The 26,197-nt window shown below is 37.8% G+C and overlaps 1 protein-coding gene across 1 annotated transcript; it reads right to left on the bottom strand.

The window, feature by feature from the left end:
- On the bottom strand, positions 1 to 21,572 carry LOC133765600 (alcohol dehydrogenase 1-like). Its single transcript, XM_062199143.1, has 8 exons — positions 21,534 to 21,572; positions 19,944 to 20,045; positions 7,720 to 7,858; positions 6,460 to 6,547; positions 6,125 to 6,344; positions 5,694 to 5,954; positions 5,203 to 5,338; positions 1 to 143 (listed from the first exon to the last, which is right to left on the bottom strand). The coding sequence occupies exons 1-8, from the start codon at positions 21,570 to 21,572 to the stop codon at positions 1 to 3; spliced, it is 1,128 nt and encodes a 375-aa protein (XP_062055127.1).
- Positions 21,573 to 26,197: the final 4,625 nt, after the last annotated feature.

Genomic DNA, 26,197 nt, shown 5'->3' with positions numbered 1-26,197 from the left:
TTACCAAGGTCCATTCTGGAGCAATTTAAATGCCTCATTGATTCTTTCAAAAGGCAACTTATGGGTTATAAGTGGGTCTATGTTGATTTTGTTTTGTAGGTAGTCAGTAACCAGTTTTGGAATACAGTCTCTGGTTTTATACCCTGTAGAAAGAACAATAACAGGACCTGGATGGTATACAAACTAATCAAAGAATCCAACAATCTACCTATGGTTGTGAGCAGACCCCCAAGTGCTGTTACGGTCACTGCCCTGGAGCCTGTAGCTCTCCTGTATCTTCAGAACATCAATGAGACCCCATCACAGCTGACCCCCAACTGGCTTGATTCACCACATTCTCTCTCCACTGAATTCTGTAGTTATATCTGCTGCACACACCCAGCTTTTCACCCTGGAATTAAGTCTCAGACTCTGTAGCAACTTTTTGGAAGGTGGTGCAGTAGAGTAGTTGTGTAAGATGCTGTTGGAAGCTGCTAGTTCCTACTGACTATTTGATCACAGGAGTAAGACAGACACAGGGATCTTTCTCAATGTTATAACTTCCATCAGACTGAGATTTATAGAGGTTAAATATTTTTCACTCATTGTATTAATTATGCTTTCAATTTTCTGTAGTTTATCATGCTCTGACATCTTGGGGTCTTTGGGACCCGGGGAGGGACTCTCCCTTCCAAGGTAACTAATTCCTAAAGATGACAAATAACTTGTCTGGGAGTATGCCTTTGGTATGCGTACTAACCAACATTGAATTTGTACAGTTGTTTCCCTCTTTGATCAGGTTACAACAGTTCAAGTCACTATTCCCTACCTTAAATCACTCCTGGGCCAGTTCCCAGAATCCATCAGTATTACTCAAGCTACTTAATCCTAAACTTGGTTGGCTTGTCTACCCAGCCTTGCCAGTTCTCCCTGTGAAAACCACATAAAAGGCTCTGGCCTTATGCTTTCCTCCTTATTCGTTCTGCCTCCTGAATGAGCCTGTGCTTCCTGTGTGTTCTTGCACGATGTGGAGTAGCTGCCCTCTGGGAACTGGAAGAAATAAGCTGTTCTTTCAGGGCAGTTTTCTGTGAGTCTGCCATCTTGCCAAACCTGACCAAAACAAATCCTGGACATCTTTTAAAACACAAATGCACAACTAGAAAGTAGCAAAGCTGAACCTAGGGCTCAGGTCTTTTTATTACTAGAAGGGTTTATTTATAGTCATTTAAGAATTCACTTAAGGCTATTATAAAATATTAAGATAGGATTAAAAAAGAAGGCTGAGTTTTATATATACAAAAAAAAGACATCAGGTAATCTTTTTCAGACCCCTGGTTACAAATATTTTATCTTGCTTAACAGGACTATTCGTATTAAATATCTGGGAATTATGTAACCAGTATTCAGGATTTTGAGTAATAGAAACCTGGCAACATGGAAGTGAATGAAAGGAAAAGATCATCACAGATTTTCCCATCCAAAATGAGAATCTTATTAAGTATGGTTTTCCTCAGCGTGTTTATTGCGGAGGAAGGAGACATGGCAGATACACAATGAAAAGTTTTAGAAAATGTAAATAAAGCCTCCAGTGAAGCCAAGGATGGTGCAATAGTTTGAGTGTGATGCAAGGGTTCCTATGTTGAAACTTAAAAATATTGTTTGTTTAATTAATTAATTAATTTATTTTTTCAACAAAAGGGTAACTTTAATTGTTGAAAGTTACAATAGGTTATAGGACGGGTTATAGAAAAGGTGAATTAAGATAACAGAACAATATATTTGCACATATTTAACATAAAATATTCCATAAACATTCTAGCATTCAGGAAAATTACCACAGTTGGTTATTTTTTGCATATTTAAACTCGTTCTTTGGGAACCATACTTACACATTTTTCTTTAATTTTGAAAAAATGAGGTTTTTTTTTAACTTTTTTTTTTGTGACAGGCAGAGTGGACAGTGAGAGAGACAGACAGAAAGGTCTTCCTTTGCCGTTGGTTCACCCCCCAATGGCCGCCGCGGTTGGCGCACTGCAACTGGCGCACCGCTCCGATGGCAGGAGCCAGGTGTTTCTCCTGGTCTCCCATGGGGTGCAGGGCCCAAGCACTTGGGCCATCCTCCACTGCACTCCCTGGCCACAGCAGAGAGCTGGCCTGGAAGAGGGGCAACCGGGACAGAATCCGGTGCCCCGACCGGGACTAGAACCCAGTGTGCCGGTGCCGCAAGGCAGAGGATTAGCCTAGTGAGCCGCAGCGCCGGCTGAAAAAAATGAGTTTGATACAGTTCTTCTGAGCCAAATCATTGGATAAAATCACTCCATTAGTTGTCTTAAAGTAGCAGAGTTAATTTGTCATTTTTCAAGATTTACCCCATAATTTTAACCAATTGTAGTTCCTCTATTATATTAATTCTACTACTATAACATATTCTCTTTATGTAGATTTTTACACATTTGACCAATTGATTTATTTTAACAAAAATACAATTTTGAAAGCAGAAGTATCTGTTAATATTAGATACAAATCAAACTATCATTTTAGTACATATTAGTGAAATTTTAAAATACCAGTTCATTACAAATTATAGAAATTTTTTATTATTATATATAACCAAACTTTCCAATAAAACTTAGTTTAAATATATTTGACCTTGATAAAGTTACATACCTGGTACATGGTGAAAATTTTGAGTGAAGGCAAATTTTAAAAATAAGACAAAATATTGAGAGTTTGGAAAGGAGTCTTGAAAGTAATCCAGTAAAACACTGCCATTTTACAGGCAACAAGGGAATTCTTATGAAAGTCATTATTGACCAAGTTCAATAGCCTTGTGGTAGAGAAGAAATTGGGATGCCTTGTCACAATGCTTCGCTTTTTCAGGTACTAAATGAGTGGAAGACTAACAACAAAGAATGCCCTCTTTGAAGGAAGTAGACTTTGCAAAAGGACAATTGTCAAGAGAACTAGCCTGCAAGTTACAAGTTGAAAGATTGGCAGAGATTTGGTAAAAGAAGGAAATAACACTGGAAACCATGTGCAAAAATGAAAATACTAATAGTTCATGTTGTAGTTCATTTTTTTCCACCATGGCTTTTATGAGTAGTGAAAGTAGTCAAGAATATTTGAAAATGTAACAGAAAACACCATCTTGTGTCCTATAAATATAAACAGAAGAGTACATGATAAAATTGTGTTATAGCCTAAGAAATTCTTTTATCAAATCCTTCCTGCCAGAATATTTCTTTATTTTTAAGAGAGAGAGAGTGTGTGTGTCCACTGATTCACTCTCCCGAATGTCCACAATAGCTAGAACAGGACCAGGATAAATCCAGGAGACAAAAATCCAATCTGGGCCTCCCACATAGGTGACAGGGACCCAACTACTTGGTTTATCACCTGCTGCCTCCTAGAGTGTGCATTTGTAGAAAGCTGCGTTTGGGAGCAGAGCTGGGACTGTAATCCAGGCACTTGATATAGTGTGTAGGGGGTCCCAAATAGCATCCTATCCACTACACCAAATACCTGACCCCAGGTTTTGTAATTTATCCCCATTTGAGATATTAGGAGGATGGAAGTTTTTTGTTTTTGAAGTAAATCCTTTGGGAGCTGATTAGGATTAGATTAGGTCATCAGGATCAATTTTTCACAACTGAATACTGTTGGCTTTATACAAAGAGAAAGACTTGAAACATGTACTCCCTTTCTGTGGTCATGTGGTGTCCTGTACCCCTAGGAACTCTGCCATATATCTGTGTCAATTATGCTTAGGCATTCTCTGCACCAGCCCAATTACTTTTTTTTAAAGATTTATTTATTTACTTGAGAGGCATTGTTACAAACAGAGGGCGAGACAAAGAGAGAGGTCTTCCATTTACTGGTTCACTCCCCAAATGGCCTCAATGGCTGGAGCTGGGCTGATCCAAAGCCAGGAGCCAAGAGTTTCTCCCAGGTCTCCTATACGGGTGCCGGGGCCCACGCACTTGGGCCATCTTCTGCTTTCCCAGCCCATCAGCAGGGAGCTAGATCAGAAATGGAGCAGCCAGGACATGAACCTATACGCATATGGGATGCCTGTTGCACAGGCAGATGTTAACCAACTGTTCCACAGCGCCATCCCCTAGCCCAGTTATTTCTGAAATGACTTAATTTTTAAATTGGGTTTTTATTCAAGTTGGAAAATTTAGATGTATAGTTTTTGGAAGAAGGAACTTCATAATGGAAGTTTGGTCAATTGCAAAGTTTTTTCTTATATTTTATAACTAGGCACTAGTCTAATTTTAATGATACAAGGCTGCCTAATGACTAAATGAAAGAGCACCAAAGATATTTCAATACAGCAAAATATATCTGTCAGTTATATTTTGCAGTATATGGCTTTCTTTCCCTCTAGCTTTTATTGGGGCCAATAGCTCCTGTAATCATTGTTGTTATTATGTTCCATGTATTGTTTACTTTAGTTCTCACTATAATATACAAGAAAGGAACTGTTGTTAATCCCATTTTTTCAGATGATAGACCTGAAAATTAAGAACTTTAAATAACTTGGTTTAGGTCATGTTAGAGAATGTTTTTAAGCTCCATACTATAGTTCCCTCAAGTTAGCTTATCATATTAAAGCATTCTAGCTTAAGTCAGAGAACAAGATAAACTCAACTGTGCTGTCTAATAAGGTAGCCATGGAGTCATGTGTGGCTATTTAAATAGTTAACTAAATTAAATGTAATTAAGTCAGTTTTCTAGTCCTGCTAGCCACACTTTGAGTGTTCAATAGCCACAGGTGGTTAATGTCTGCCATATTGGACAAAAAAACTGAAGAATATTTTCATCATTGCAAAAATGCTCTCTTGGATAGTTCTGGCCTGGAGGCACACTAGCAGTGGGTGTAAAGGGTGGCAGGAAAGGAACTCAGAGGTGTTATTAGGATAACACACCATTTTAGAGTTATCTGATTCATTCTTACATAGCAAGTTTGGGTTATGTTATGGTGACAATTGGTGGTCAATACAGTGAGAGTTTCTCCTAGTCTTATTCTATACTGGGGAGTGGCTCAGAGACATAAAATGCCATGTTCCTGCCCTTCATTTCTTTCCAAAGAGCATGAAGGGTGTCAAGATTTCTGGCAAAAGCAGATAACCTCCTCCATTACACATAAAACCAATACTTTTTTCCCCTCTTCCTATTAACACCGAAACATCCACTTGGAATGATAAGTGAAAGACCTACCTCCCAGAATGCCACCTTTCAGGATTCTCCCAGACAGAATCAGCATGGGGTCAAAGGAGAGTTTTGTATTTGAGGGTGCTGCTCCAACAATCACACACACTCCATAGCTCAGATTGCATGATTCCAAAGCTGCAACCTAATTTAGGAAATAAATTGCTTAGCTTCTCAGTACACCCAAAATATGTTTTCAGGGTAGCTATAAGAGAGAAGTATTAGGACAGTATGTGGTATAATTCATATGAGATCTTGGGCAAATGGCTTAAATTAATTAGTTACATTTTCTGATCTTTGGAAAGAGGATATTGTTAGCACCTGAATTTTAAGGAAGATATAGAGACAAAAGAGCACAGAATGTGTAAATAATTCAGCATGGTACAAGGCAGCTAAGCTCAGAAATTCCACTTAAAATTACAGTAATTTTATGTTTTATGAAGTTAATTTAATTTATACCCAGATGTTGACTGAAGACCCATACCCCAAAGACCACATACCATGGTATCAACGAGTCCAATGGCCTCAAAGGCAAAGTCAACACCAACACCCGTCATTTCCACCACCACCTCCTGGACAGGCTTCTTGAGGTTCCGAGGGTTGAGACAGTCAGTGACCCCTAAAGCTCTCGCCCTGGGAAACTTCTGCTCATTGATGTCAACCCCAATGATCCTGGAAGCACCAGAGGCTTTGCAGGCCATCACAATGGCTGCACCAATTCCTCCAAGTCCGAAGACCACACAGGTGGAACCTGGAGTGACCTATAAATTCAGAGGATAAACTTATCATCCTAAGTGGACGTTTCGGTGTTAATAGGAAGAGGGAAAAAATATTGGTTTGATGTGTAATGGAGGAGGCTATCTGGCTTCTTGGCTGTGGGTTTGACCTTATGTGGATGGTCACTGAAAACATCACACAAATAGGTTTTTACCTTTGCAGTGTTAAACACAGCTCCAAAGCTTGTAGGCACCTCACAGCTCATGATACAGACTTTCTCCAAAGGAGCAGCGGCATCGATTTTCCCCACTGCTATTTCATGCACAACAGTATATTCAGTGAATGTGCTGGTACCATAAAGATGATAAATCTTCTTCCCTCTGCAGGTAAATCTGCTGGTTCCATCTAACATTAATCCAGTTGGAGAGAGAACACTGTTCCAACGATTCAGAGTTACAAGGAGAGAAATAAAGAACTTTAGCTCTGAGTCAAATATCTGTACCAATGAAAGCAAATGGGATGAAAGGAAGGCAAAAAATTGAAACTAACTCTCCCTTCAAGCAGAGGTTGCCCTTGGGGTTCAGGCAAGAGTCGCATTCTCTGCACTCTGGAAGAGGGAACATTAGGACTTTGTCTCCTAAGGAAAAAGAATAAACAAAATGATTACCAGCTCGGAATTTAATCAATACCATGTTTATTCACAGGAAATTGTTTCAGTTTGTTACAATAAAAGTTATCATTATTTTTATTTATATAATCAAATTGTTATTGTTTTTAGGAAACAGAGAGGTAAGCAGAGAGAGAAGGAAAGAGAGAGAAAGAAAGACAAACTCCCATCTGCTGGTCCACTCTCCAAATGCCCACAAAACTGAGGACTGACCAGGCTGAAGTTGGGAGCTTGGAACTCAATCAGTGTCTACCAGTAGGGTGGCAGGGTCCCAACTCCTGAAGCATCACTACTTGCCTCCCAGGGTTTGCATTAGCAGGAAGCTGGAATGAACAGCAGAGCTGAAACTTGAACCCAGTTACTCTTCATATGGGATGTGATGTCTCAACTGGAACATTAACCACTAGGTCATACTCCTATTCCTATTATTATTTTTGAAATTATCATTTCATTTGGAATGGAAATAAATCAATTTTCAGAGTACAAAAGAGTTTGCAGATTTTTTTTTTTTTTTTTTGGACAGGCAGAGTGGACAGTGAGAGAGAGAGAAACAGAGAGAAAGGTCTTCCTTTTGTCGTTGGTTCACCCTCCAATGGCCCCGTGACCGGCGCGCTGCGGCCGGTGCACCGCACTGATCCGAAGGCAGAAGCCAGGTGCTTCTTCTGGTCTCTCATGGGGTGCAGGGCCCGAAGACTTGGGCCATCCTCCACTGCACTCCCTGGCCACAGCAGAGAGCTGGCCTGGAAGAGGGGCAACCGGGACAGGATCGGTGCCCCGACCGAGACTAGAACCCGCTGTGCCGGCGCCGCAAAGCGGAGGATTAGCCTAGTGAGCCACAGTGCCGGCCAACAGTTTGCAGATTTATATTGAGGTTCAAAGTTAATAGCAAAGTCTTTGTTTTATTGATATTCGTGGCGTAATGCTTCTCTGTTTTGGTCAGTGTTCTACATCAGGAGCCTCAAATACAAAATTGGAGCATTATGAGTTCTAAGCTGCCTGTTCTTTATAACTGGTATGAGAATACATTCTAATTTTTTTTTTTAAAGTGTATGATGAGTTTTGCTATCCTAATGGAGCCCATGGGAAAGAATCAGGAAGTGAGTCGGGAAAGGGGGAGGCACTGTCTCTGTCTAGGTACTTACCTGGTTTCACAGTGGTTACGCCTTTTCCAATGCTCTCTACAATTCCTGCCCCCTCGTGGCCCAAGATTACAGGAAACGGGATTTCATTTTTTCCTTCCAGGATGTGGTTGTCAGTACCACAGACACTAGAGGCTATAATCTGAAAGGTGATTAAATGATTAGAAATGAAATGCTTTGTCATCAAAGGGATTGTTTAGAAAAACGTGATATTTCCAAATCTAGAGACAGAATATATTTCTTAAAGTTTGATCTGTACATTTGATCTGTTATTGCTTGTGCCCATGTAGTATAGCTGTTTCAGAAAAATAAAGTACTTAGTTTGTTTCTGCATTTGTAAACCTCTTCAATATCACAAACATCCAGTGAATTATTTTCTGGCTGTTTGCCAAGAAGTGTCTGTGGGATATGATAAAGCAGATAACCCCAAGTTTAGCATCCATTTTGATACATACACTGAAACACGTGGTGATAACATAGTCATTCTTCTCTCCCTGCATTGCCTTCTACCTACCAGCAGGTGAGGCTAAAACAGGTTTTTCATGGTAAGTTCCCTGTTCTGATCTTGACATGTTAGCCCATGACTTGCAGCATATATAAAAGGAAAAGTGGAATGAGCTTTTCTTTAAAGACTCTGCCCTGATTCATAGTTTTCTTTCTTTTTCTCTTGCAATTTGTGTCTTTCTTCAACTGTTCCAGTACAAAAGGTCAGTTAGCTTTCCTCCAGGGTAAGAAGATTCCACAGTTGAATGAAATTGGAGTCCAATCACAAGTCCAGATCTCTTATTACACACTTAACTCAGTACATGTTGAAACCACTAACAAGTTCCATCAAGATATTCTCTTTACTAATTTTTTTCTAGTCAGTGGACATTGATACCTTGAACTTTGTACTTTTTGTCAATTCAATTTTTAGTTCAGTGTTCGCTTATTTCATTTATTCTTTTCTTTTCTTTGCAGGAAGGTGAAATTTCATTCCAGGATTTCTTGGGCTGTTTGATTAGGCTTCTAGCCAAAATAGTTCTCCAGGCAAGCTCATGTCTCTCCTATAGATTTTGTCTGTGGGAGATCTCTGACTAACCATGCATCCTGGTTATTGGTGTTCAACATGCTATTTGGTTCTTTGAGAGAAACAACTTGCTGGCTCTGCGTTCCATAACTAAAATTATCTCATTCTCCATCCCTTTTTGTTTTCTGAACCATTTTAGGCTGTCCTCTCATCTTTTGTACTCCGAATGAATTTTTTTTGCTATATTTTTCTTATTTTAGTGAAGTAGTTCAGGCATCCCTGCTTGTCTAGTGATTAGGATTCAGCTCTCTCAATGAAGTATTCAAAAATATATTCACATCAAGTATCTTATTGCTAAAATCAAAGCAATAGCATTTAACTAGCAAGATTGTTGTCAAGTATGACTTAGCAATTATATGTAGTTAGTTCAGCTTCCATCTGTGGCAAGATAGGTTTTTTTCAGATTCAACTTTATTCTAAGGAGAAGAAGTAAAACTCAGCACAATTCATGCAAACCACCAGCAACAGAATAAATAAAATCAAGTACCAATAAACTGGTAGGATGTAGTGATAGAACTTAAGTAGTTGTATCCTTCTAGAAATGCATAACTTGAATCTATTTGGGAGATCTTGTAATAATTGAATTGAATGACATTCTATAAAATAAATGCAAAACTTCATAGTCAGATATATATTTTATTCAGATATATATTATATTCAGATATATATTTTGGCCTTCTATTTTGTACCTTTATTCAAATATGTCTAATTTTCTAATGTAATTTCTGATGACAAGTTATGAGATGAAAGAAGAAGCTGTGAGGCCTAAGTTTACAGACAATTATGGTACTATTTGTGATGAAGAATTATAATATTCTGTGACATTTCAATGCAACAGAGCAGAATTCCAAGGACAGCCAAAGAAATTTTGTAAGATATCAAGACTTGTAATAAGACTATAATTTTATGACCATTTGCCTTTGGCACAAGGATAGATAAATAAGTGAATAGGTAGTTGGCCAGGTTAAAAAAAAAATCAAGAAACAGGCCCATACATATGTCACTTGATTTATGATAAAGCTCACACTGAAGTGTGTGTATGTGACTTAGGAAAGAAGACAGGCTTTTCAATTAATGCCAGGTTAATTTGATGTATAAGGATACTCCAAACATTTTGTGGAAAGATACTAATATTTTTAATTAAAATCCATTTATTTTGATGACAAAACAAAATCAAACGAAATTTTGTAATCCATGCATAGTTCTTTTCATAATATGCATTTTATGTGACCTTTTAAGACATCCTTCATATGTATGAATTGCAAATGTTTTTTGCATACACAAAAACATATCTTTTAATTTCATTTGCCAGGAAAGTTTTGAAGTACCTTTTTATAAGGCAGAAGAAAATGAGTCATGGACCTCTACTCTGCAACAAACAAGGAATCTCTACTAGGTGATCTTAATTTGTGTGAAATGAAAACCAGTTAAGATTTTAGACAAAAACAAGGAACTTACCTTCCTGAATTTAAGGAAGGCATTGGTTACTTATTTGGGACAGAAAAGGCCCAACCATTTGGGAAAAGATTTATAGATTGGACAGTGGTGAAATGATGAATTATGTTCATAAATATAAGCAATTAAGAGGATGAAAAGGCGGCTGGCACCGTGGCTCACTAGGCTAATCCTCCGCTTTGCGGCGCCGGCACAGCGGGTTCTAGTCTCGGTCGGGGTACCGATCCTGTCCCGGTTGCCCCTCTTCCAGGCCAGCTCTCTGCTGTGGCTAGGGAGTGCAGTGGAGGATGACCCAAGTCCTCGGGCCCTGCACCCCATGGGAGACCAGGATAGGCACCTGGCTCCAGCCATCAGATCAGCGCGCTGCGCCTGCCGCAGCGCGCTACCGCGGCGGCCATTGGAGGGTGAACCAACGGCAAAAGGAAGACCTTTCTCTCTGTCTCTCTCTCACTGTCCACTCTGCCTGTCCAAAAAAAAAAAAAAAAGAGGATGAAAAGGCAAGCCACAGACAGTGCTATGAATACAGCTAGATTTGTCTTGCTAAAACTCATGAAGATGCTTAAACTCTGATATCTCTCTTTTTTTTTTTTTTTTTTTTTGACAGGCAGAGTGGACAGTGAGAGAGAGAGAGACAGAGAGAAAGGTCTTCCTTTTGTCGTTGGTTCACCCTCCAATGGCCGCCGCGGCTGGCGCGCTGTGGCCGGCGCACCACGCTGATCCGAAGGCTGGAGCCAGGTGCCTATCCTGGTCTCCCATGAGGTGCAGGGCCTGAGGACTTGGGCCATCCTCCACTGCACTCCCTGGCCACAGCAGAGAGCTGGCCTGGAAGAGGGGCAACCGGGACAGGATCGGTGCCCCGACCGAGACTAGAACCCGGTGTGCCGGCGCCGCAGGCAGAGGATTAGCCTAGTGAGCCGCGGCGCCGGCCATAAACTCTGATATCTTAATGTTAATGATTTGTTGATTAAGGGTATAGGCCTGATAAAATGATGGTTTCTGAGAGGTGAGGCTGGTGGGAGGTCACATGTACCCAGAGGGTGGTTCTCACAAGAGGCTTGATTATTTGAGTTGCGAATTTGGCCTAGACTCGCTCTCTTCCTCCTTCCTGATTCACCATGTGATCATGTCTCCACACTCACCATGACCAGCCTCCATCAGACAGTGGAGTATGGGGACACCTGATTTTGAACTGCAATCTCCAAAACTGTAGGTGGAAATCAACCTTTTCTTTCTCAAGAAGCTCCTCTTGGATATTTTAGTTAAAGTAACAAAGCACCGACTAATACAGGAGGGAAGGATATATTTACAAAATAATCATCAACTGAGAGGTCATATCTAAGGCTACATATTGAAACACTACAAATAGGTGCGGGTGTTTGGCCTGGCAGTTAATTACTGCTCGAGACACCTGCATCCCATATCAGAATGTGGGTTTGCTAAACTTAATCTTTGATCACATATCTCTATTATTTTGTGTGATGAAATTGAAAGTTCACAAAAAGCATTCATATTTTAACCTGAAATATGCAAGTCTTCTCACTACTTTTTGTTTTGGAAATATACATACATTTTCAATAAAAATGTTTATGTTAACATCTACTGTGTTATTTTTTATTAAATCTCTTCAAATTTTTTTTATTTCAGATATGATAAATATGAATAGATGCAACCTCCGGTCACACACACACACACACACATGTACACACAGAATGATGGTTCTAGTCCTGACTCTGCTCTTGATTCTAGCTTCCTGCTAATGTTCACTCTGAGAGGCAGCAGGTGATGCTAAAGTGTTTGAGTCCTTCATGCACAATCAGACTTGCCCCAAATGATGGAGTTAGAAATGTGCCAGGGATTCCAATACAATCCCATCAAGGTGGCATGTACCAATGCCACCTCACTAGTCCAAGTGATCAATTTCAGTTCACATTCGATGGCTCCGATAGGTCTAAGAATCAAAGGGATCACACAAACAAGACACGTGTCTGCTAATACTAACTGATAGAATCAAAAAGGGAGAGAAAGATCCAACATGGGAAGTGGGAGACACAGCAGACTCATAGAATGGCAGACGTCCTAAAGAACATTCTGGCCTCAGAATCAGCCCTTAAGGCATTCGGATCTGGCTGAAGAGCCCATGAGAGTATTGTAGGCATGGAAAGCCAAGATACCATGGAAAAGAATAAAAGAAGAAGACCTAAATGAAAGATCTCTGTGAGTGAGATCCCAGTGGAAAGAACAGGGCCATCAAAGAAGGAGGTACCTTTCTCTGAAAGGAGGAGAGAACTTCCACTTTGACTATGACCCTATCGGAATAAGATCAAAGTCAGCGAACTCTAAAGGCTTCCATAGCCCTGGCAACTCATGACTAGAGCCTAGGGAGATCACTGACGCCATGAACAGGAGTGTCAAATTGTTAAGTCAGCAACAGGAGTCACTGTGTACTTACATCCCATGTGGGATCTGTCCTTAATGTGTTGTCTAATGTGCAGGGATGCTATAACTAGTACTGAAACAGTATTTTTACACTTTGTGTTTCTGCGTGGGTACAAACTGATGAGATCTTTACTAATTATATACTGAATCGATCTTCTGTATATAAAGAGAATTGGAAATGAAAAAAGGAAAAACCTGGTGTTAAATTGGAAATGGCATAGAAAATTAATTAATTTTTAAAAAAAATATTATGTAGGATCTCTGTCTTTAATGTGCTATACACTCTTATTTAATGCTATAACTAGTACTCCAACAGTATTTTTTTTCACTTTGTGTTGCTATATGGGGGCAAACTGTTGAAATCGTTACCTAATATATACTAAACTGATCTTCTGTATATAAAGAGAATTGAAAATGAATCATGATGTGATTGGAAGGGGAGAGGGAGCGGGAAAGGGGAGGGTTGTGGGTGGGAGGGAAGTTTTGGGAGGGGGAAGCCATTGTAACCCATAAGCTGTACTTTGGAAATTTATATTCATTAAATAAAAGTTTAATTAAAAAAAAAAGTGTTTGAGTCCCTGACACCTGTGTGGGAGTCTGAGCTTGAGTTCTCAGCTCCTGGCTTTGGTCTAGCCCAGCTTGGGCTGCTGGAGGCATTTGGGGAAGTGAACCAGTATTTGAGTTTTCTTTCTTTCTCTTTCTCTCTCTCTCAAATACATAAATGACAATTACACTAGGTGAAACTTTCTTATCTACTACACAAAAAGGATACCCACATGACCGAACAGAATATGAAACATGCCCAAACTCATCTGTCACCAGGAAAATGTAAATTTAAATCTTAAGATACTGCTATCTATCCACTGGATAAACTAAAACAAAATAACTTATAATTCCAGATGATGAATGTGGAGAAACTAGACTTATCTTGTATTTCTATTTAGAATATTACTTTATGCCATATCAACTGGGTGTCAGTTCTCCTTGGTGTGTTGGGCACTACGTCTGGGTAGCATATAGACTACTCCATGACATATGGATGAGAATGATGGAAGAAGAGTACTTTTTTGTTTGTGCAATGTTCACAAGGTGATGGTAGTAAAGAAGGAGACTATTCCTCTCCTAATCATTTTAATGAACGCAAAGCTATTTTAACACTTCACTAACTAGTTTAGACTATATCTTACCTGTTAAAAGTTTTAAATTTTATCAGTGATTAGTTAATGAATAAAAGGATTTTGACTCTGTATATATAACATGATAAAGTAAAAGGCAACAAAATCCCTTAAATGCTGCTATTGAGAACATAATGAATGACATTTCACAAAATACCACAAAAGGATATTTAAAAGTCAAATAACCATGAAAGAAAAAAAGATGCCAATGAGAAAAAAAAAATGCTCAGGAAAGAGAGAATGAGAAATTATTTATCCCGGTTAACCCAGGTAATCAAATTTCTTTATTATGTTTTGGATAAATGTAAATTTTTTTCTGCAAAGCAATAATTAAAAATTGATCAGCCTATCAAAAGTTTCACATTGGAAAATAAGAGTAGGAATAAGAGAGGGAGGAGATGCACAGTTTGGCACATGTTGCCATGGACTTAACTTAAGGGTAAAGCTAAAAACTTGCCATGGGACTCTAAATCCCATTAAGTTGGCAGGAACTAATGCCATCGTACTAGGTAAAATGAGCCTTTTAAGTGCATAGCTGATCATAAAGATAGGAATAAGTGTCAAAGAGATCACATAAATAAGGCCAAATGTCTGCTAATAACAATAGATAGAATTAAAAAGGAGAGAACAATCCAACATAGGAAGTGGGATACACAGCAGACTCATAGAATGACAGACGCCCTAAACAACACTCTGGCCTCAGAATCAGCCCTTAAGGCATTCGGATCTGGCTAAAAAGCCCAGGGGAGCATTTGAGGCATGGAAAGCCAAGACACTCTGGCAAAAAGTGGCCTACATGAAAGATCTCTGCAAAAGAGATCCCAGTGGAAGGAAGACACCACCAAAGAAGGAGGTACCTTTCTCTGAAGGGAGGACAGAACTTCCACTTTGATTATGGCCCTGTCTAAATAATGTCGGAGTTTGTGGACTCAAAAGGCTTGCATAGCCTTGGCAGCTCATGACAAGAGCCTCTGGTCATCACTGATGTCATAAATAATAGTGTCAATTGTTACATCAATAGCAGGAGTCACTGTGCACTTGCTCCCATGTAGGATCTCTGTCCTTAATGAGTTGTACTATGAGAATTAATGGTAAAACTTGTCTTCAAACAGTACTTTTTACTTTGTGTGTCTGTGTGGGTGCAAACTGTTGAAATCTTTACTTAGTATAGAGTTGATCTTCTGTGTATAAAGATAATTAAAAATGCATCTAAATGAAGAATGGGATGGGAGGAGGAGTAGGAAGTGGGACGGGAGTGTGGTTGGGAGGGTGGGTATGCGGGGAAGAACTGCTATATTCCAAAAGCTGTACCTATGAAATTCATATTTATTAAATAAAAGCTTTCTAGAAAAAAATTAAATAAAGAACTTCCATACAATGAAAAAGATTGAAGAAAGTAAAAGCTCCACATTGAGCAATTGCCAATTGAAATCCTGAGAATTTATTATGATTTATAAAGTTTTTGAAGGAAGACAGACACATAAGGTCAGATTGTACTGGTCACGATAGGAGAACATTCAGTAAAGTCCTCTGAAATATGGTGGAAAAATGTTGGCTGGGGCAACACATTCTTTTAACCAGTGTTGAAAGGTACAGGAAACAACAGCCTAAGGGTAGATTCTTATAGCTCATTTATTTGTAGTTAACAACATATATGCACTTTTAAAATTTTGGAATGTAGGTTCAGTTATTTTGAACTAACAGCCTACCTAGTGCATTTGACTAAAGTGAATAATACTTTTTAAACATTCTTTCATTTACCTAAAAGTTTGAACTTTCATCATTTGGTTAATCCTTTAGTTAAATTTAGTTCTTAAAATTTTTATGATGATATTGTTGTATAAATTGTGCAGCAATCAACAGGTGAATTTTAATAAAAGTGAAACAGCTACGAAAGTTTGAATTTAGACAATTATTAAACTGTCTCATTGATGGACATAACCATTTCTTGGTTTATGATTTAGTTTTAAAGCAAAAATCAAACTACTATAAAAGAAAAAATATCCATTGTAAAGGCAGTCAGTAATGGTGAAGACATCTAGAATTTAGGTATGGTGAAATATTTTATATATGAAGAAATATTTGCACTTGATCAAAATTAGTGTGTCTTGTAGTTTAGCTGGAATAATTTCTTGAACTATCTCAGGTAAGTCAAGTTTTTCAGAAGCAAATTACCTTAGTCTCCTAAAATACATGTGAATAGCTTTATTTCACCTTCATGTTTGAAAGGCAATTTTGCTCCATTCTTGGTTAATAGTTTTTTCTTTTAAAAAAAGATTTATTTGAAATTCAGAGTTAGAGAGAGAGAGAGAGAGAGATCAATCTTTCATACACTTGCTCACTCCCCAGATGCCTGCAATGGTCAGAACTGAGCCAAGCCAAATCCAGAAGACAGGAGCTTCATCCAGTCTTGCACATTGATGACAGGTGCCCAAACACTTGGGCCATCTTTTGCGCTTTTCCCAGGCCACTAGCAGGAAGCTGGATAAGAAGTGGAGCAGTTAGGACACAAACCACTGCCCATATCGGATGCTGGCGTCTCAGGCAGCCACTTTACCCGCTACGCTACAATGCTGACCCTAATAGTTTTTTTTTTTTTCTTTAATTTCTTTGAGTTTGTCACTGCATTGCTCTCTGAAGTTTATTGCTTCTATTGTTATCAATTTTTGGTCTTATTGGAGTTCCCTTGTATAGGTCATTTTTCTCTTTTTAAAAACTTCTCTTTTTATTTCATTTACCATGAGTTCTATCCTCTCAGCAGGATTTTAAGTTTACAATATATTCTGACTGACTCTAGGTACCATATTATGCATGGTATCTCTAGCACTTAAACCATCTTATTTGTCTGAAACTATGCCTGTGGGTTGTTAACTCCCCAAATCACTCTTTCCCATATCCCTGGAAACTACCATTCTAGTCTTTGATTCTATGAATTAGATTGTTTTAACTACTTCATACAAGTGGAATCATGCAGTATTTGTCTTTCTGTGACTAACTTATTTCATGCAACAATGTCCTTAAGATTCAAACATATTATTCCATATTGTAGAATTTTTTTAAAATGCTAAACAGTATTCCATTGTATGTGTATACCACATTTCCTTTGTCTATTCATCTGTTGATGGATATTTAGGTTTTTCCCACATCTAGGCTATTGTGACTAGTGCTGGAAGGAACATGGGAGTGCATATATCTGACATACTAATTTTAATTGTTTTATATAAATATTCTGAATTAGATTGTTACATCATATTATTATTGTTATTTTCAGTTTTTGGAGAACTCTCCATACTGTTTTTATTTTGATTGCACCATTTGAATTCTCAAAAGGTTTCCTTTTCTCCACAACTTTGCTAACCACTGGTATCTTTGTTTTTTGATAATGGCTTCCCTAACATATTTAAGGTGTTATCTCATGTGGTTTTGATGTACATTCCTAATAATTTGTGACATTAAGTATTTTTATATAGTTGTTGGTCATGTGTATGTCTATTCATTTTCTTTGTCTATTTTAAACTTTTTGCTATTGAATTGTTAAAGTTCTTTATATACTGTGGATATTAACCTCTTCAGATACATGGCCTGCAGATATGTTCACCTATTCTGTAGGTGGTCTTTTCATTATGTTACTAATTTCCTTTGCTTTACACGAGCTCTTAAGCTTGGTATAAGCTTTCCTGTCTGTTTTTATTGTCGTATCTATGAAAACCTTTGCCATGATCCATGAAATGAGCTTTTACCCAATGTTTTCTTCTATTAGGTTTACAGTTTTAAGTCTTATGTTTTAGTGTTTCATTTATCTTATGTTGATTTTTGAGTGTCATATGAGATGAGTGTCCAATTTTATTCTTCTGAATTTGGATTATCTAATTTCTCCAACAATATTCATTGAACAGACTCGTCAAAGTTCAATGTTTTGTAATTTTCCATACAAAAATCTTTCACTTCCCTAGTGAAGTTTTTTCTTTGTCAGATATTTGTGCTTTTGGAGCTATTTTAAATGAGATTGTTTACCTAATTTCATTTATTTACCTAATTTCATTTTCAGATATTTTGTTGTTAACTTATACAAATATAGCTGATTTTATTTGTTGCCGTTGTATCCTGCAACATCACTGAATTAGTAAGAAGAGATATCAGACAGATTGCTCATTTTCTTTCCATTGTGAGAGGACACAGCAAGATCTGGAAGCCAGAAAGAAAGCCCTCACAAATACCAAACCAAACTGGAACCTTGATCCTGGATTTCCAGCATCCAGAACTATGAGAATTTTTTTTTTTTTTTGCTTAAACCACACAATCTACAGTGTTTTACTGTGATAGTCTGAGCAGACTAACATGGTTTTTCTTGTCTTGCCCTGCCTGGTTTGAAATGCTGCTTTCTGAATTAGAAGGAGGTGGCACATGGGTGATTCGGGCCCTGGTATTCTAGGTCTCCCTTGTCTAGAACGGAGCCTTAAAGGGAGGGAGCTGGGATAGGAAAGGGAGCCCAGTCTTCTCAGCCTCTCCCACTAGAAGTGTCTGCTCTATTATTGTCTTCACTTTCTGATGCTACAACAGAATACACAGATTGAGTAAGTTATGAACAATAGAACTGTATTTTGCTTGTGGTTGTAGAAGCTGGAAAGTCCAAGAGTATGGCACTGACATTTGGCGATCACCACCATGTGTGTCATAATATGGTAGAAGGAGAAGCAAATGTATGTGATAGAGAAGGGGGTGGGGGACTGTATTTATCTTGTTATTAGGATCCCACTTCCATGATAAGTAACCCACTTCTGAAATAACAGTCTTAATCCACTTATGAGAGTGGTATCCCCATGACCTAATCATCTCTTAAGGGTCTCACCTCTCAACACTATTATAAGGAAGTTAAATTCCAGCATGAGTTTTGGAGGAAGTATTAAAGCCATAACAAGTATATAACTGTATAACTTCGTCATTTCAAAAAGATCTATGAATCAACAACTATATTGGCTTTCAAAATATTTTTAAAAAGCAATGTTTTGTGACACTTTAATAAAAAGGCCATAATCTAATAAATATGGTAATATACTTGTAGTTATAAACCATAGAAAGCCTTAATTATCTTTGCAGAAAATATGCTGTTTGTTCTTATAAAACTGAAATCATTCCTACAATACTCTCAAGAGCCCATGAGAGTATTGTAGGCATGGAAAGCCAAGATACCATGGAAAAGAAAAAAAAAAAAAAAAGAAGAAGACCTAAATGAAAGATCTCTGTGAGTGAGATCCCAGTGGAAAGAACAGAGCCATCAAAGAAGGAGGTACCTTTCTCTGAAGGGAGGAGAGAACTTCCACTTTGACTATGACCCTAGCGGAATAAGATCGAAGTCAGCGAACTCTAAAGGCTTCCATAGCCCTGGCAACTCATGACTAGAGCCTAGGGAGATTACTGACGCCATGAACAGGAGTGTCAAATTGTTAAGTCAGCAACAGAAGTCACTGTGTACTTACATCCCATGTGGGATCTGTCCTTAATGTGTTGTCTAATGTGCAGGGATGCTATAACTAGTACTGAAACAGTATTTTTACACTTTGTGTTTCTGCGTGGGTACAAACTGATGAGATCTTTACTAATTATATACTGAATCGATCTTCTGTATATAAAGAGAATTGGAAATGAAAAAAGGAAAAACCTGGTGTTAAATTGGAAATGGCATAGAAAATTAATTAATTTTTTTAAAAAATATTATGTAGGATCTCTGTCTTTAATGTGCTGTACACTCTTATTTAATGCTATAACTAGTACTCCAACAGTATTTTTTTTCACTTTGTGTTGCTATATGGGGGCAAACTGTTGAAATCGTTACCTAATATATACTAAACTGATCTTCTGTATATAAAGAGAATTGAAAATGAATCATGATGTGATTGGAAGGGAAGAGGGAGCGGGAAAGGGGAGGGTTGTGGGTGGGAGGGAAATTTTGGGAGGGGGAAGCCATTGTAACCCATAAGCTGTACTTTGGAAATTTATATTCATTAAATAAAAGTTTAATTAAAAAAAAAACTGAAATCATTGCCACCATATATTCTACATCCATAGCCACTAAAAGTTGCATTCATATTTACCTTAATTCGAACCTCCCCAGCCTTTGGTGGATCAACTTCAACCTTCTCAATGGACAAAGGAGCATTGGCTTTCCAGGCAATTGCTGCTCGACATGTGATAACCTACATGTATATACACAGAAAGATAAAAAGGTGAGGTGGGCTTATTGTCCTTAAACAAACCAGGTGAGGCATATACTTAAATTCACATCTACTAGACTCACTAGTCATTCTGTTTATGATACTTTGAAATATATAGTCTATTTATTTATTGAAAATAATATTGTGTGTATTTTGATTATTTTTTGTTCTTTCTTTGAAAGACAGAGTTACAGAGAGGCAGGGGCAGAGGAAGAGAGAGAGAGAGAGAGAGAGAGAGAGAGAGAGAGAGAGAAAGTCTTCCATCTGCTGGTTCACTCCCCAAATGGCCACAATGGATGGAGCTGGGCCAATCTGAAGCTAGGAGCCAGGAGCTTCTTCTGGGTTTCCCACATGAGTGCAGGGGCTCAAAGACTTGGGCCATCTTCTACTGCTTTTCCAGGCGCATTAGCAAGGGGCTGGACCGGAAGTGGAGCAGCCAGAACTCGAACCAGTGTTCATATGGGATGCTGGCACTGCAGATAGTGGCTTTACCCGCTGCACCACAATGCCGGCTCCTCTTGTACATACTTTTAAATATTTCTGAGTAATTACATAAAGTGTTATAGTGTGAAATCTGTAATCTCTGTATCTACGTATGTATTATGCCACTCTAAAATGAAGGTACTTCAGCAAGTTCACAGAAAACCAAAATTAAAAGATAAGTTCATTTGGGTGTAAAAAAAATTTAAATCTATGCATAATTTGTTCATAATTAGCATTTTTATGAACTCTTTGAAGATCCTCAAATACACATATATGTAGTCTTTAAAAAATTGTTTTATCCCAGATACCTGATCATACTCTGTGTTTGTAAAGTATTTCTTTTCTGAATTCCAAATGTCACAAGATGTTAAACTTGGTCAAGTGACTTATGGAATCCAGTTCAATTTACACAGCATAAATTTCTGCATGATAATGTATAATAATAATCATTTATTTTAAATGGAGAAGATTAGAATCCATCATATAAAGAATATTTTAATAAGTGATGGCTATCACTTTGGAAATAGGGAAGGAAACAATATTAATTCTGCTTCTGTAGCCAAAGTTCATCATAGTCAATAGCATGTAGAACATTGTATTCTACCTTGATACTTAATTCTTGTGTGTTGTAACCCTTATTTGTTTATGACATTTTTAGTTTTAAATCTCTACACAATAAAACTTTTGATATTATCTATCAATTTTTCTATATTAAAAGATGGCTCCTTATAAAGTATGATTTAGCTTTTTACAATAATTTACTTAAGAGAAGGATTGCCTACACAATAATAGTAGTTCTTATTTTTATCATGACTACAATTTTATTTCTGAAATATTGACTTGCAAATTACCAGGAATAATCCTTCCATGCAAAGTATAGTACACAATATCCTCCCAAGGTGTGTACATCACTGACTTAGATAATAAAGTTGTAACTGCTACTAAGATCATCCATGAGATGACATTTCGAGAGCAAACCATACTTACTTGGCTAGCTGTTTCTGTGGAGAGTTTAGCTGGCTCCATCTTTCTTTCTGGCTGGTGCACAGGTGAAAGCTCCTCTGTCTCTGCTTCTCACCAACCCAGGCTGGATATTAGAGTTTCCTCACACCTCAGAATGACTCACAGGCACCATGCACCAATCAAGGAGAGAGGGAGGGAGGGAGGGAGGAATGGGAAACTGAAAACTTGAGGGAGAGAGGAAGGAAAATGGAAGCTGTGAAATGGAGGGGGAAGGGTAAGAAAGGGACAGCGCAGTGGAAAAAGGAAGGAGGGTTAATGAAAGCAAAAGAGGAATGTAAGTCAGGGTTCTAGAAGGAAAACGAAAAGAAATGAAGGGAAAATAGCCTCCCCCAAAGGATGTATCATGGTTTATGGACTGGAGGTTCCTCTACATCATCATCTCATTTGTCCTTCTCAGTCTTCAGAGCACTTGTTCTTACTCCTCTGTACAGGAGACTGGGCTTCACAGAAACTGCAGATTAGTTTTAGGTTTCTGATTTCAATTCTCATAGTTTGGGTGGGCAAGAATAATGAAGAGAAATGTAAGAAATGATGAGAAGAAAAACTTTAGAAGCAATGATAAAGATTGGTGAAAGTGAGAGCAAGAATGATTCTAAGAGAAGGAATAGAATTAGAGATTATTTAGAAAAGAATTATATTTTTCAGAGCAGAAATCTAACTCAAACTGGTTAGTGCAGCATAAGAAGGTTTTTGCTGATTCAAGTAACCACATGATCTATTTTTTTTTTTTTGGTTTTAAAAACAGAAGAATCTAGAACACAACTGAAACTTGGCATTCTATAATACATATCTACTGACTGCCAGCTTTCTCTTTGGTACTTGCTATGCTGATCCAAACAGCGATAGGTAAAAATTTGATATTTTGAAACTTGCCTCAGTGTTGGCTTTATCATAAAATTAATTTACTTCATCTATTTTTTATTTGCCATTTTATATGTCTCAAAATTTTTATTTAAATTTTTGTTCTCTTTTCCTTTGATTTTTCAGCATTCACTTATTTTTCAAAGAAAAAAATTTAAGTGCTTAAAAATTATTTTCTTTTTTATGGAAAATTGTACATGATCATTGCATAAAAATCCAATGCATAATTGTGCAGAAATGAGGGCAAAAGGTGGCTGAAATGTCACAGCACTGACATAGGCCCTACTGACTTTTTAAAAAAAGTTTATTTATTTATATTTGTTAAGCATCTGGGAAAACTTCTTTGAAGAGCTGATATTTAAATGAAGCCAGAATGATCAGAAAGATGCAGCCTTGCAAAATTCTTGGGGAAAGCATTTTAGGAAGTTTTCCCTTGATGTTTATTTAATGTTCTACTTCTTCAGTCATTTTTAAATGATTTATGTTTTCTCAGAAAACTTATGAGGCGTTTCAGATGGATTTGCACGACAATTTATATACCATTTTTCTATAATAAAAATAAAATATCTATCTATGTTAGTTTCCTTTTCTCACTCCTAATCCTGTGTTTTTGTGTTTTCTCTTTCTCTGGAGTTGTCTTGCTCAAGGTTGCTAAGGGTGATTGTAGGTGCTGGAGAAAAATTGCCTTTCAGACAGTCTAGAAAGAGAAAAATAGCTCTCAGTGTGTATGTGGGATCTGTATTGACATTTCACACAGGCCTGAGACTGGTAATTTGTGCAAATTTCTTCCTCTGCTTACAACCCATGTCCTGCCAGTTTTGTCTGTCACCCTGCAGGTGTACTTTTGCACAGTACAGAGAGAGAAGAATATTTGCAGCATTAGATGATCCAGTTGGCAATACTCCAGCATCCAGTTGTCACTATTGTGGACTTAAGAGTGGAACGGAGACTGCAGTAGCTAAAATGCTATCCATGTTGTGAGGATGCCCTGCAGCTTGTTCCCAGGCAACAGGGCCTTCCAACAAACTACCTGTGACCAAAGAAACATCTACTATACTTAGGGAGTGAGCTTTATATCTTATGGGCATTGTAGAAAGACTGATTAATGATCTCATTGTTTGCCTCTCCCTGCGTATGTGGTGTGAGAATGTAACATACATCCCTAATCAATAATTAAGTCTGTTGGCAAGTACCAAGTATTCTTCGATTTTTCAATGTGATTGATGACCACACATAAGTCTATTTTGTTTAAACCTGACTCAATGTATGTGCTCATCCTGTAAGAAAAGTATAAAACCTGTAATCAAAATCAGGCTTGTGGAGCAGTCAATCCATGCAACTGACTGCTGGTTTCTGGGTTTAAATCCTCAGTTTGACTAGCTGAATAAACTTTGACTTTCATTGTTCAGCCAAACTCTACTTATTCAGTCAACCATCTTGGCTACTGAAAAAGAACCCAGAGCAGACCACTTGAAACTGACCAAAATACCATGTGCATCTAGTGCTTGGTACCAGCAAGGGCTCCTTGTCATCTCACTGGCTTCTCTGGTGCCCCAGGTGGCAGGGTGATTCTCCCCTGGGTCATAGATCTCCCACTTATTGGTTGAAGATCCTGTGTTTATTTAGATAGTAGATGACATTCCAGGTATGGGGCGCAGGATCTTCTTTGAGAGGTAGTAGGGAAAGGAAGTCCATATTTTAATCCCTCAGCTAAAAGGGCACTGAGGAAGGGAATTAGCTGGGAAAAGATAGTCAGTGTGTTTTCCCTTTGTTCAGGACAAAGCCTCAAAATCCAATTCAGTGAAACAAAAACATGAAACTTAAATAAAATCCACTGACTCCAAAGCTAACGAACGTCTTTGCTCCCTCCGGTCGGATTACTGGCACTTCCAGGTGGCTGGAGGCTTAGAGGAGGAGTCCAAGATTCATCTGAAGATGAGCAGCAGTCTTATAGGGAATTCCCTACACATGAATAATGAATTGACTCATCCAGGGAGGCCACATAGTGCTAATCACTAGCACTGTGTGCCCCCAAGGTCAAGATAGACAGTTGGAAGGAGAAACCTAGACACATCATGAGCAGATAGTTTACGTTTAAAACACTAATCCTGTACATTCAAATCCATAGACTTTGTCTCAACAAACTGGAATAAGAAGCAATAGATTCAATACCAAAATCACTAGGATATCTAACGATCAGTCTCTTGCCAGTAGTCCAGCAGGATTCAGGTACAATACCTTTGGAGCTCAAACTGTCTAAATGCGAGATTGATACTAGAAGTGATTCAAGCTTGCAATGACCAACATGGGGTACCTTTGATGTATCTAAACTGGTGTTTTGTGTATACAACTTAAAAAGCCAATAAAATTGAGAAACCAGAACAGGACAATTACTTTGATTGATACTTAGAAGCATCAAAGAGGGGAAATGATAGGATTGTTTCCTTTTAAGAAGTTAACAGGACTGTAATTGAAAAACTATCTCAGAATTCAAGAAGGCAACCAAGGCAAACTTGGTAATGGCAGGAGCCATAGGACTGTTGCAACTGCTGCAGCCATAATAATGATTCTTCCACCTGCAATTCCTCCTCTGTATCCTTCAGATGCTCTGCTCTCTGAGCTGCCGGAGCCAGGTTCTACTTCTCTTCTTCTCTTGTTTCCTTTCCTAACTCAGAAACACTGGAAAAGATCCAGAGCCCAATATACTGCTATCTGTTCTCAAGGAGAAACCTGTTAGAGGTAAAGACATGTCTCTTGCACTTGAGCTGAACTAAGAGATTTGATACTAAGAATTCCCAAATATGACTTAACTGTTAGAGTTTATGAACCAGGGTATTCGGGTTTATACTAATTGATTCAAACACTAATTTCTGATAGTAAAGCAAATGAATGGATGAAACCAGCTGACTGAAAAAAAAAAAAAATCCTCACAATGAGAGGAAACCACACCGGGAGTTAGCCAACTGCATGGAGGAACTTGCTGCTTCAGTCAAAGGCACAAGTTTACCTGGAGAGCTTTGCACCCAAATGCCCTCGTGACTCTTACAAATCTGTTCTCCAAGGCTTGTGACTCTAGCTCTGTTACTTATTTAAAATCGTAAAAATAGGAGTTTGACCCAATAGCAAGTAAATCACAAAGAAAAAAAGGGGACACGATTTATAAATGTACTTGTGAAGTAATAATTGTGTCTTACTATGTTTTTATGATTTCTTGGGTAACTACATTCATATAGTTTTACTAAGCTAAATTACATGCTCAATATTTGCCAAGTATCTGGGCCATTTCTAAATAAAATATAACTATAAACATTGATTACAAACTATGTGTTCAGGTATATCCACCTTGGGCTTCCTAAATCTTATAAAAAGACAAAACATATTTTAATCTATTAATAAATATATCCCGTAGCACATTAACAACTATTGTATAAACATGTGTTTCTAAGAATTATAAAATATTCACAATTCAAGTATGCCTTAGTACTTAGGTTTCCACTAGAGGTTAACGCTACTAAGAGTTTTTTTTTTTTTTAATTCTGAAGTTAAAATTTTTTTCAAGATGTAGTTAAAAAAGAAATAAAAAGGCAAAAAGTAATCAATACATAAGAAAAAATGTATAAAGTTGTAAGGATACATTTTATGGTAAAAATAGTTAAAATGAAAGAATAATTTTTGTATGTAAAATAGTATCATATGATCAAAATGATAAGAAAAAGAAAAATAAGTTTTATGCTAAGGCAAAATGATTTATTCTAAGAAAAAAATAG

The sequence above is a fragment of the Lepus europaeus genome, chromosome 8 (genome assembly GCF_033115175.1).
Source record: "Lepus europaeus isolate LE1 chromosome 8, mLepTim1.pri, whole genome shotgun sequence".
NCBI classification, from domain to species: domain Eukaryota; kingdom Metazoa; phylum Chordata; class Mammalia; order Lagomorpha; family Leporidae; genus Lepus; species Lepus europaeus.
This window is presented reverse-complemented; position numbering and strand designations above follow the sequence as displayed.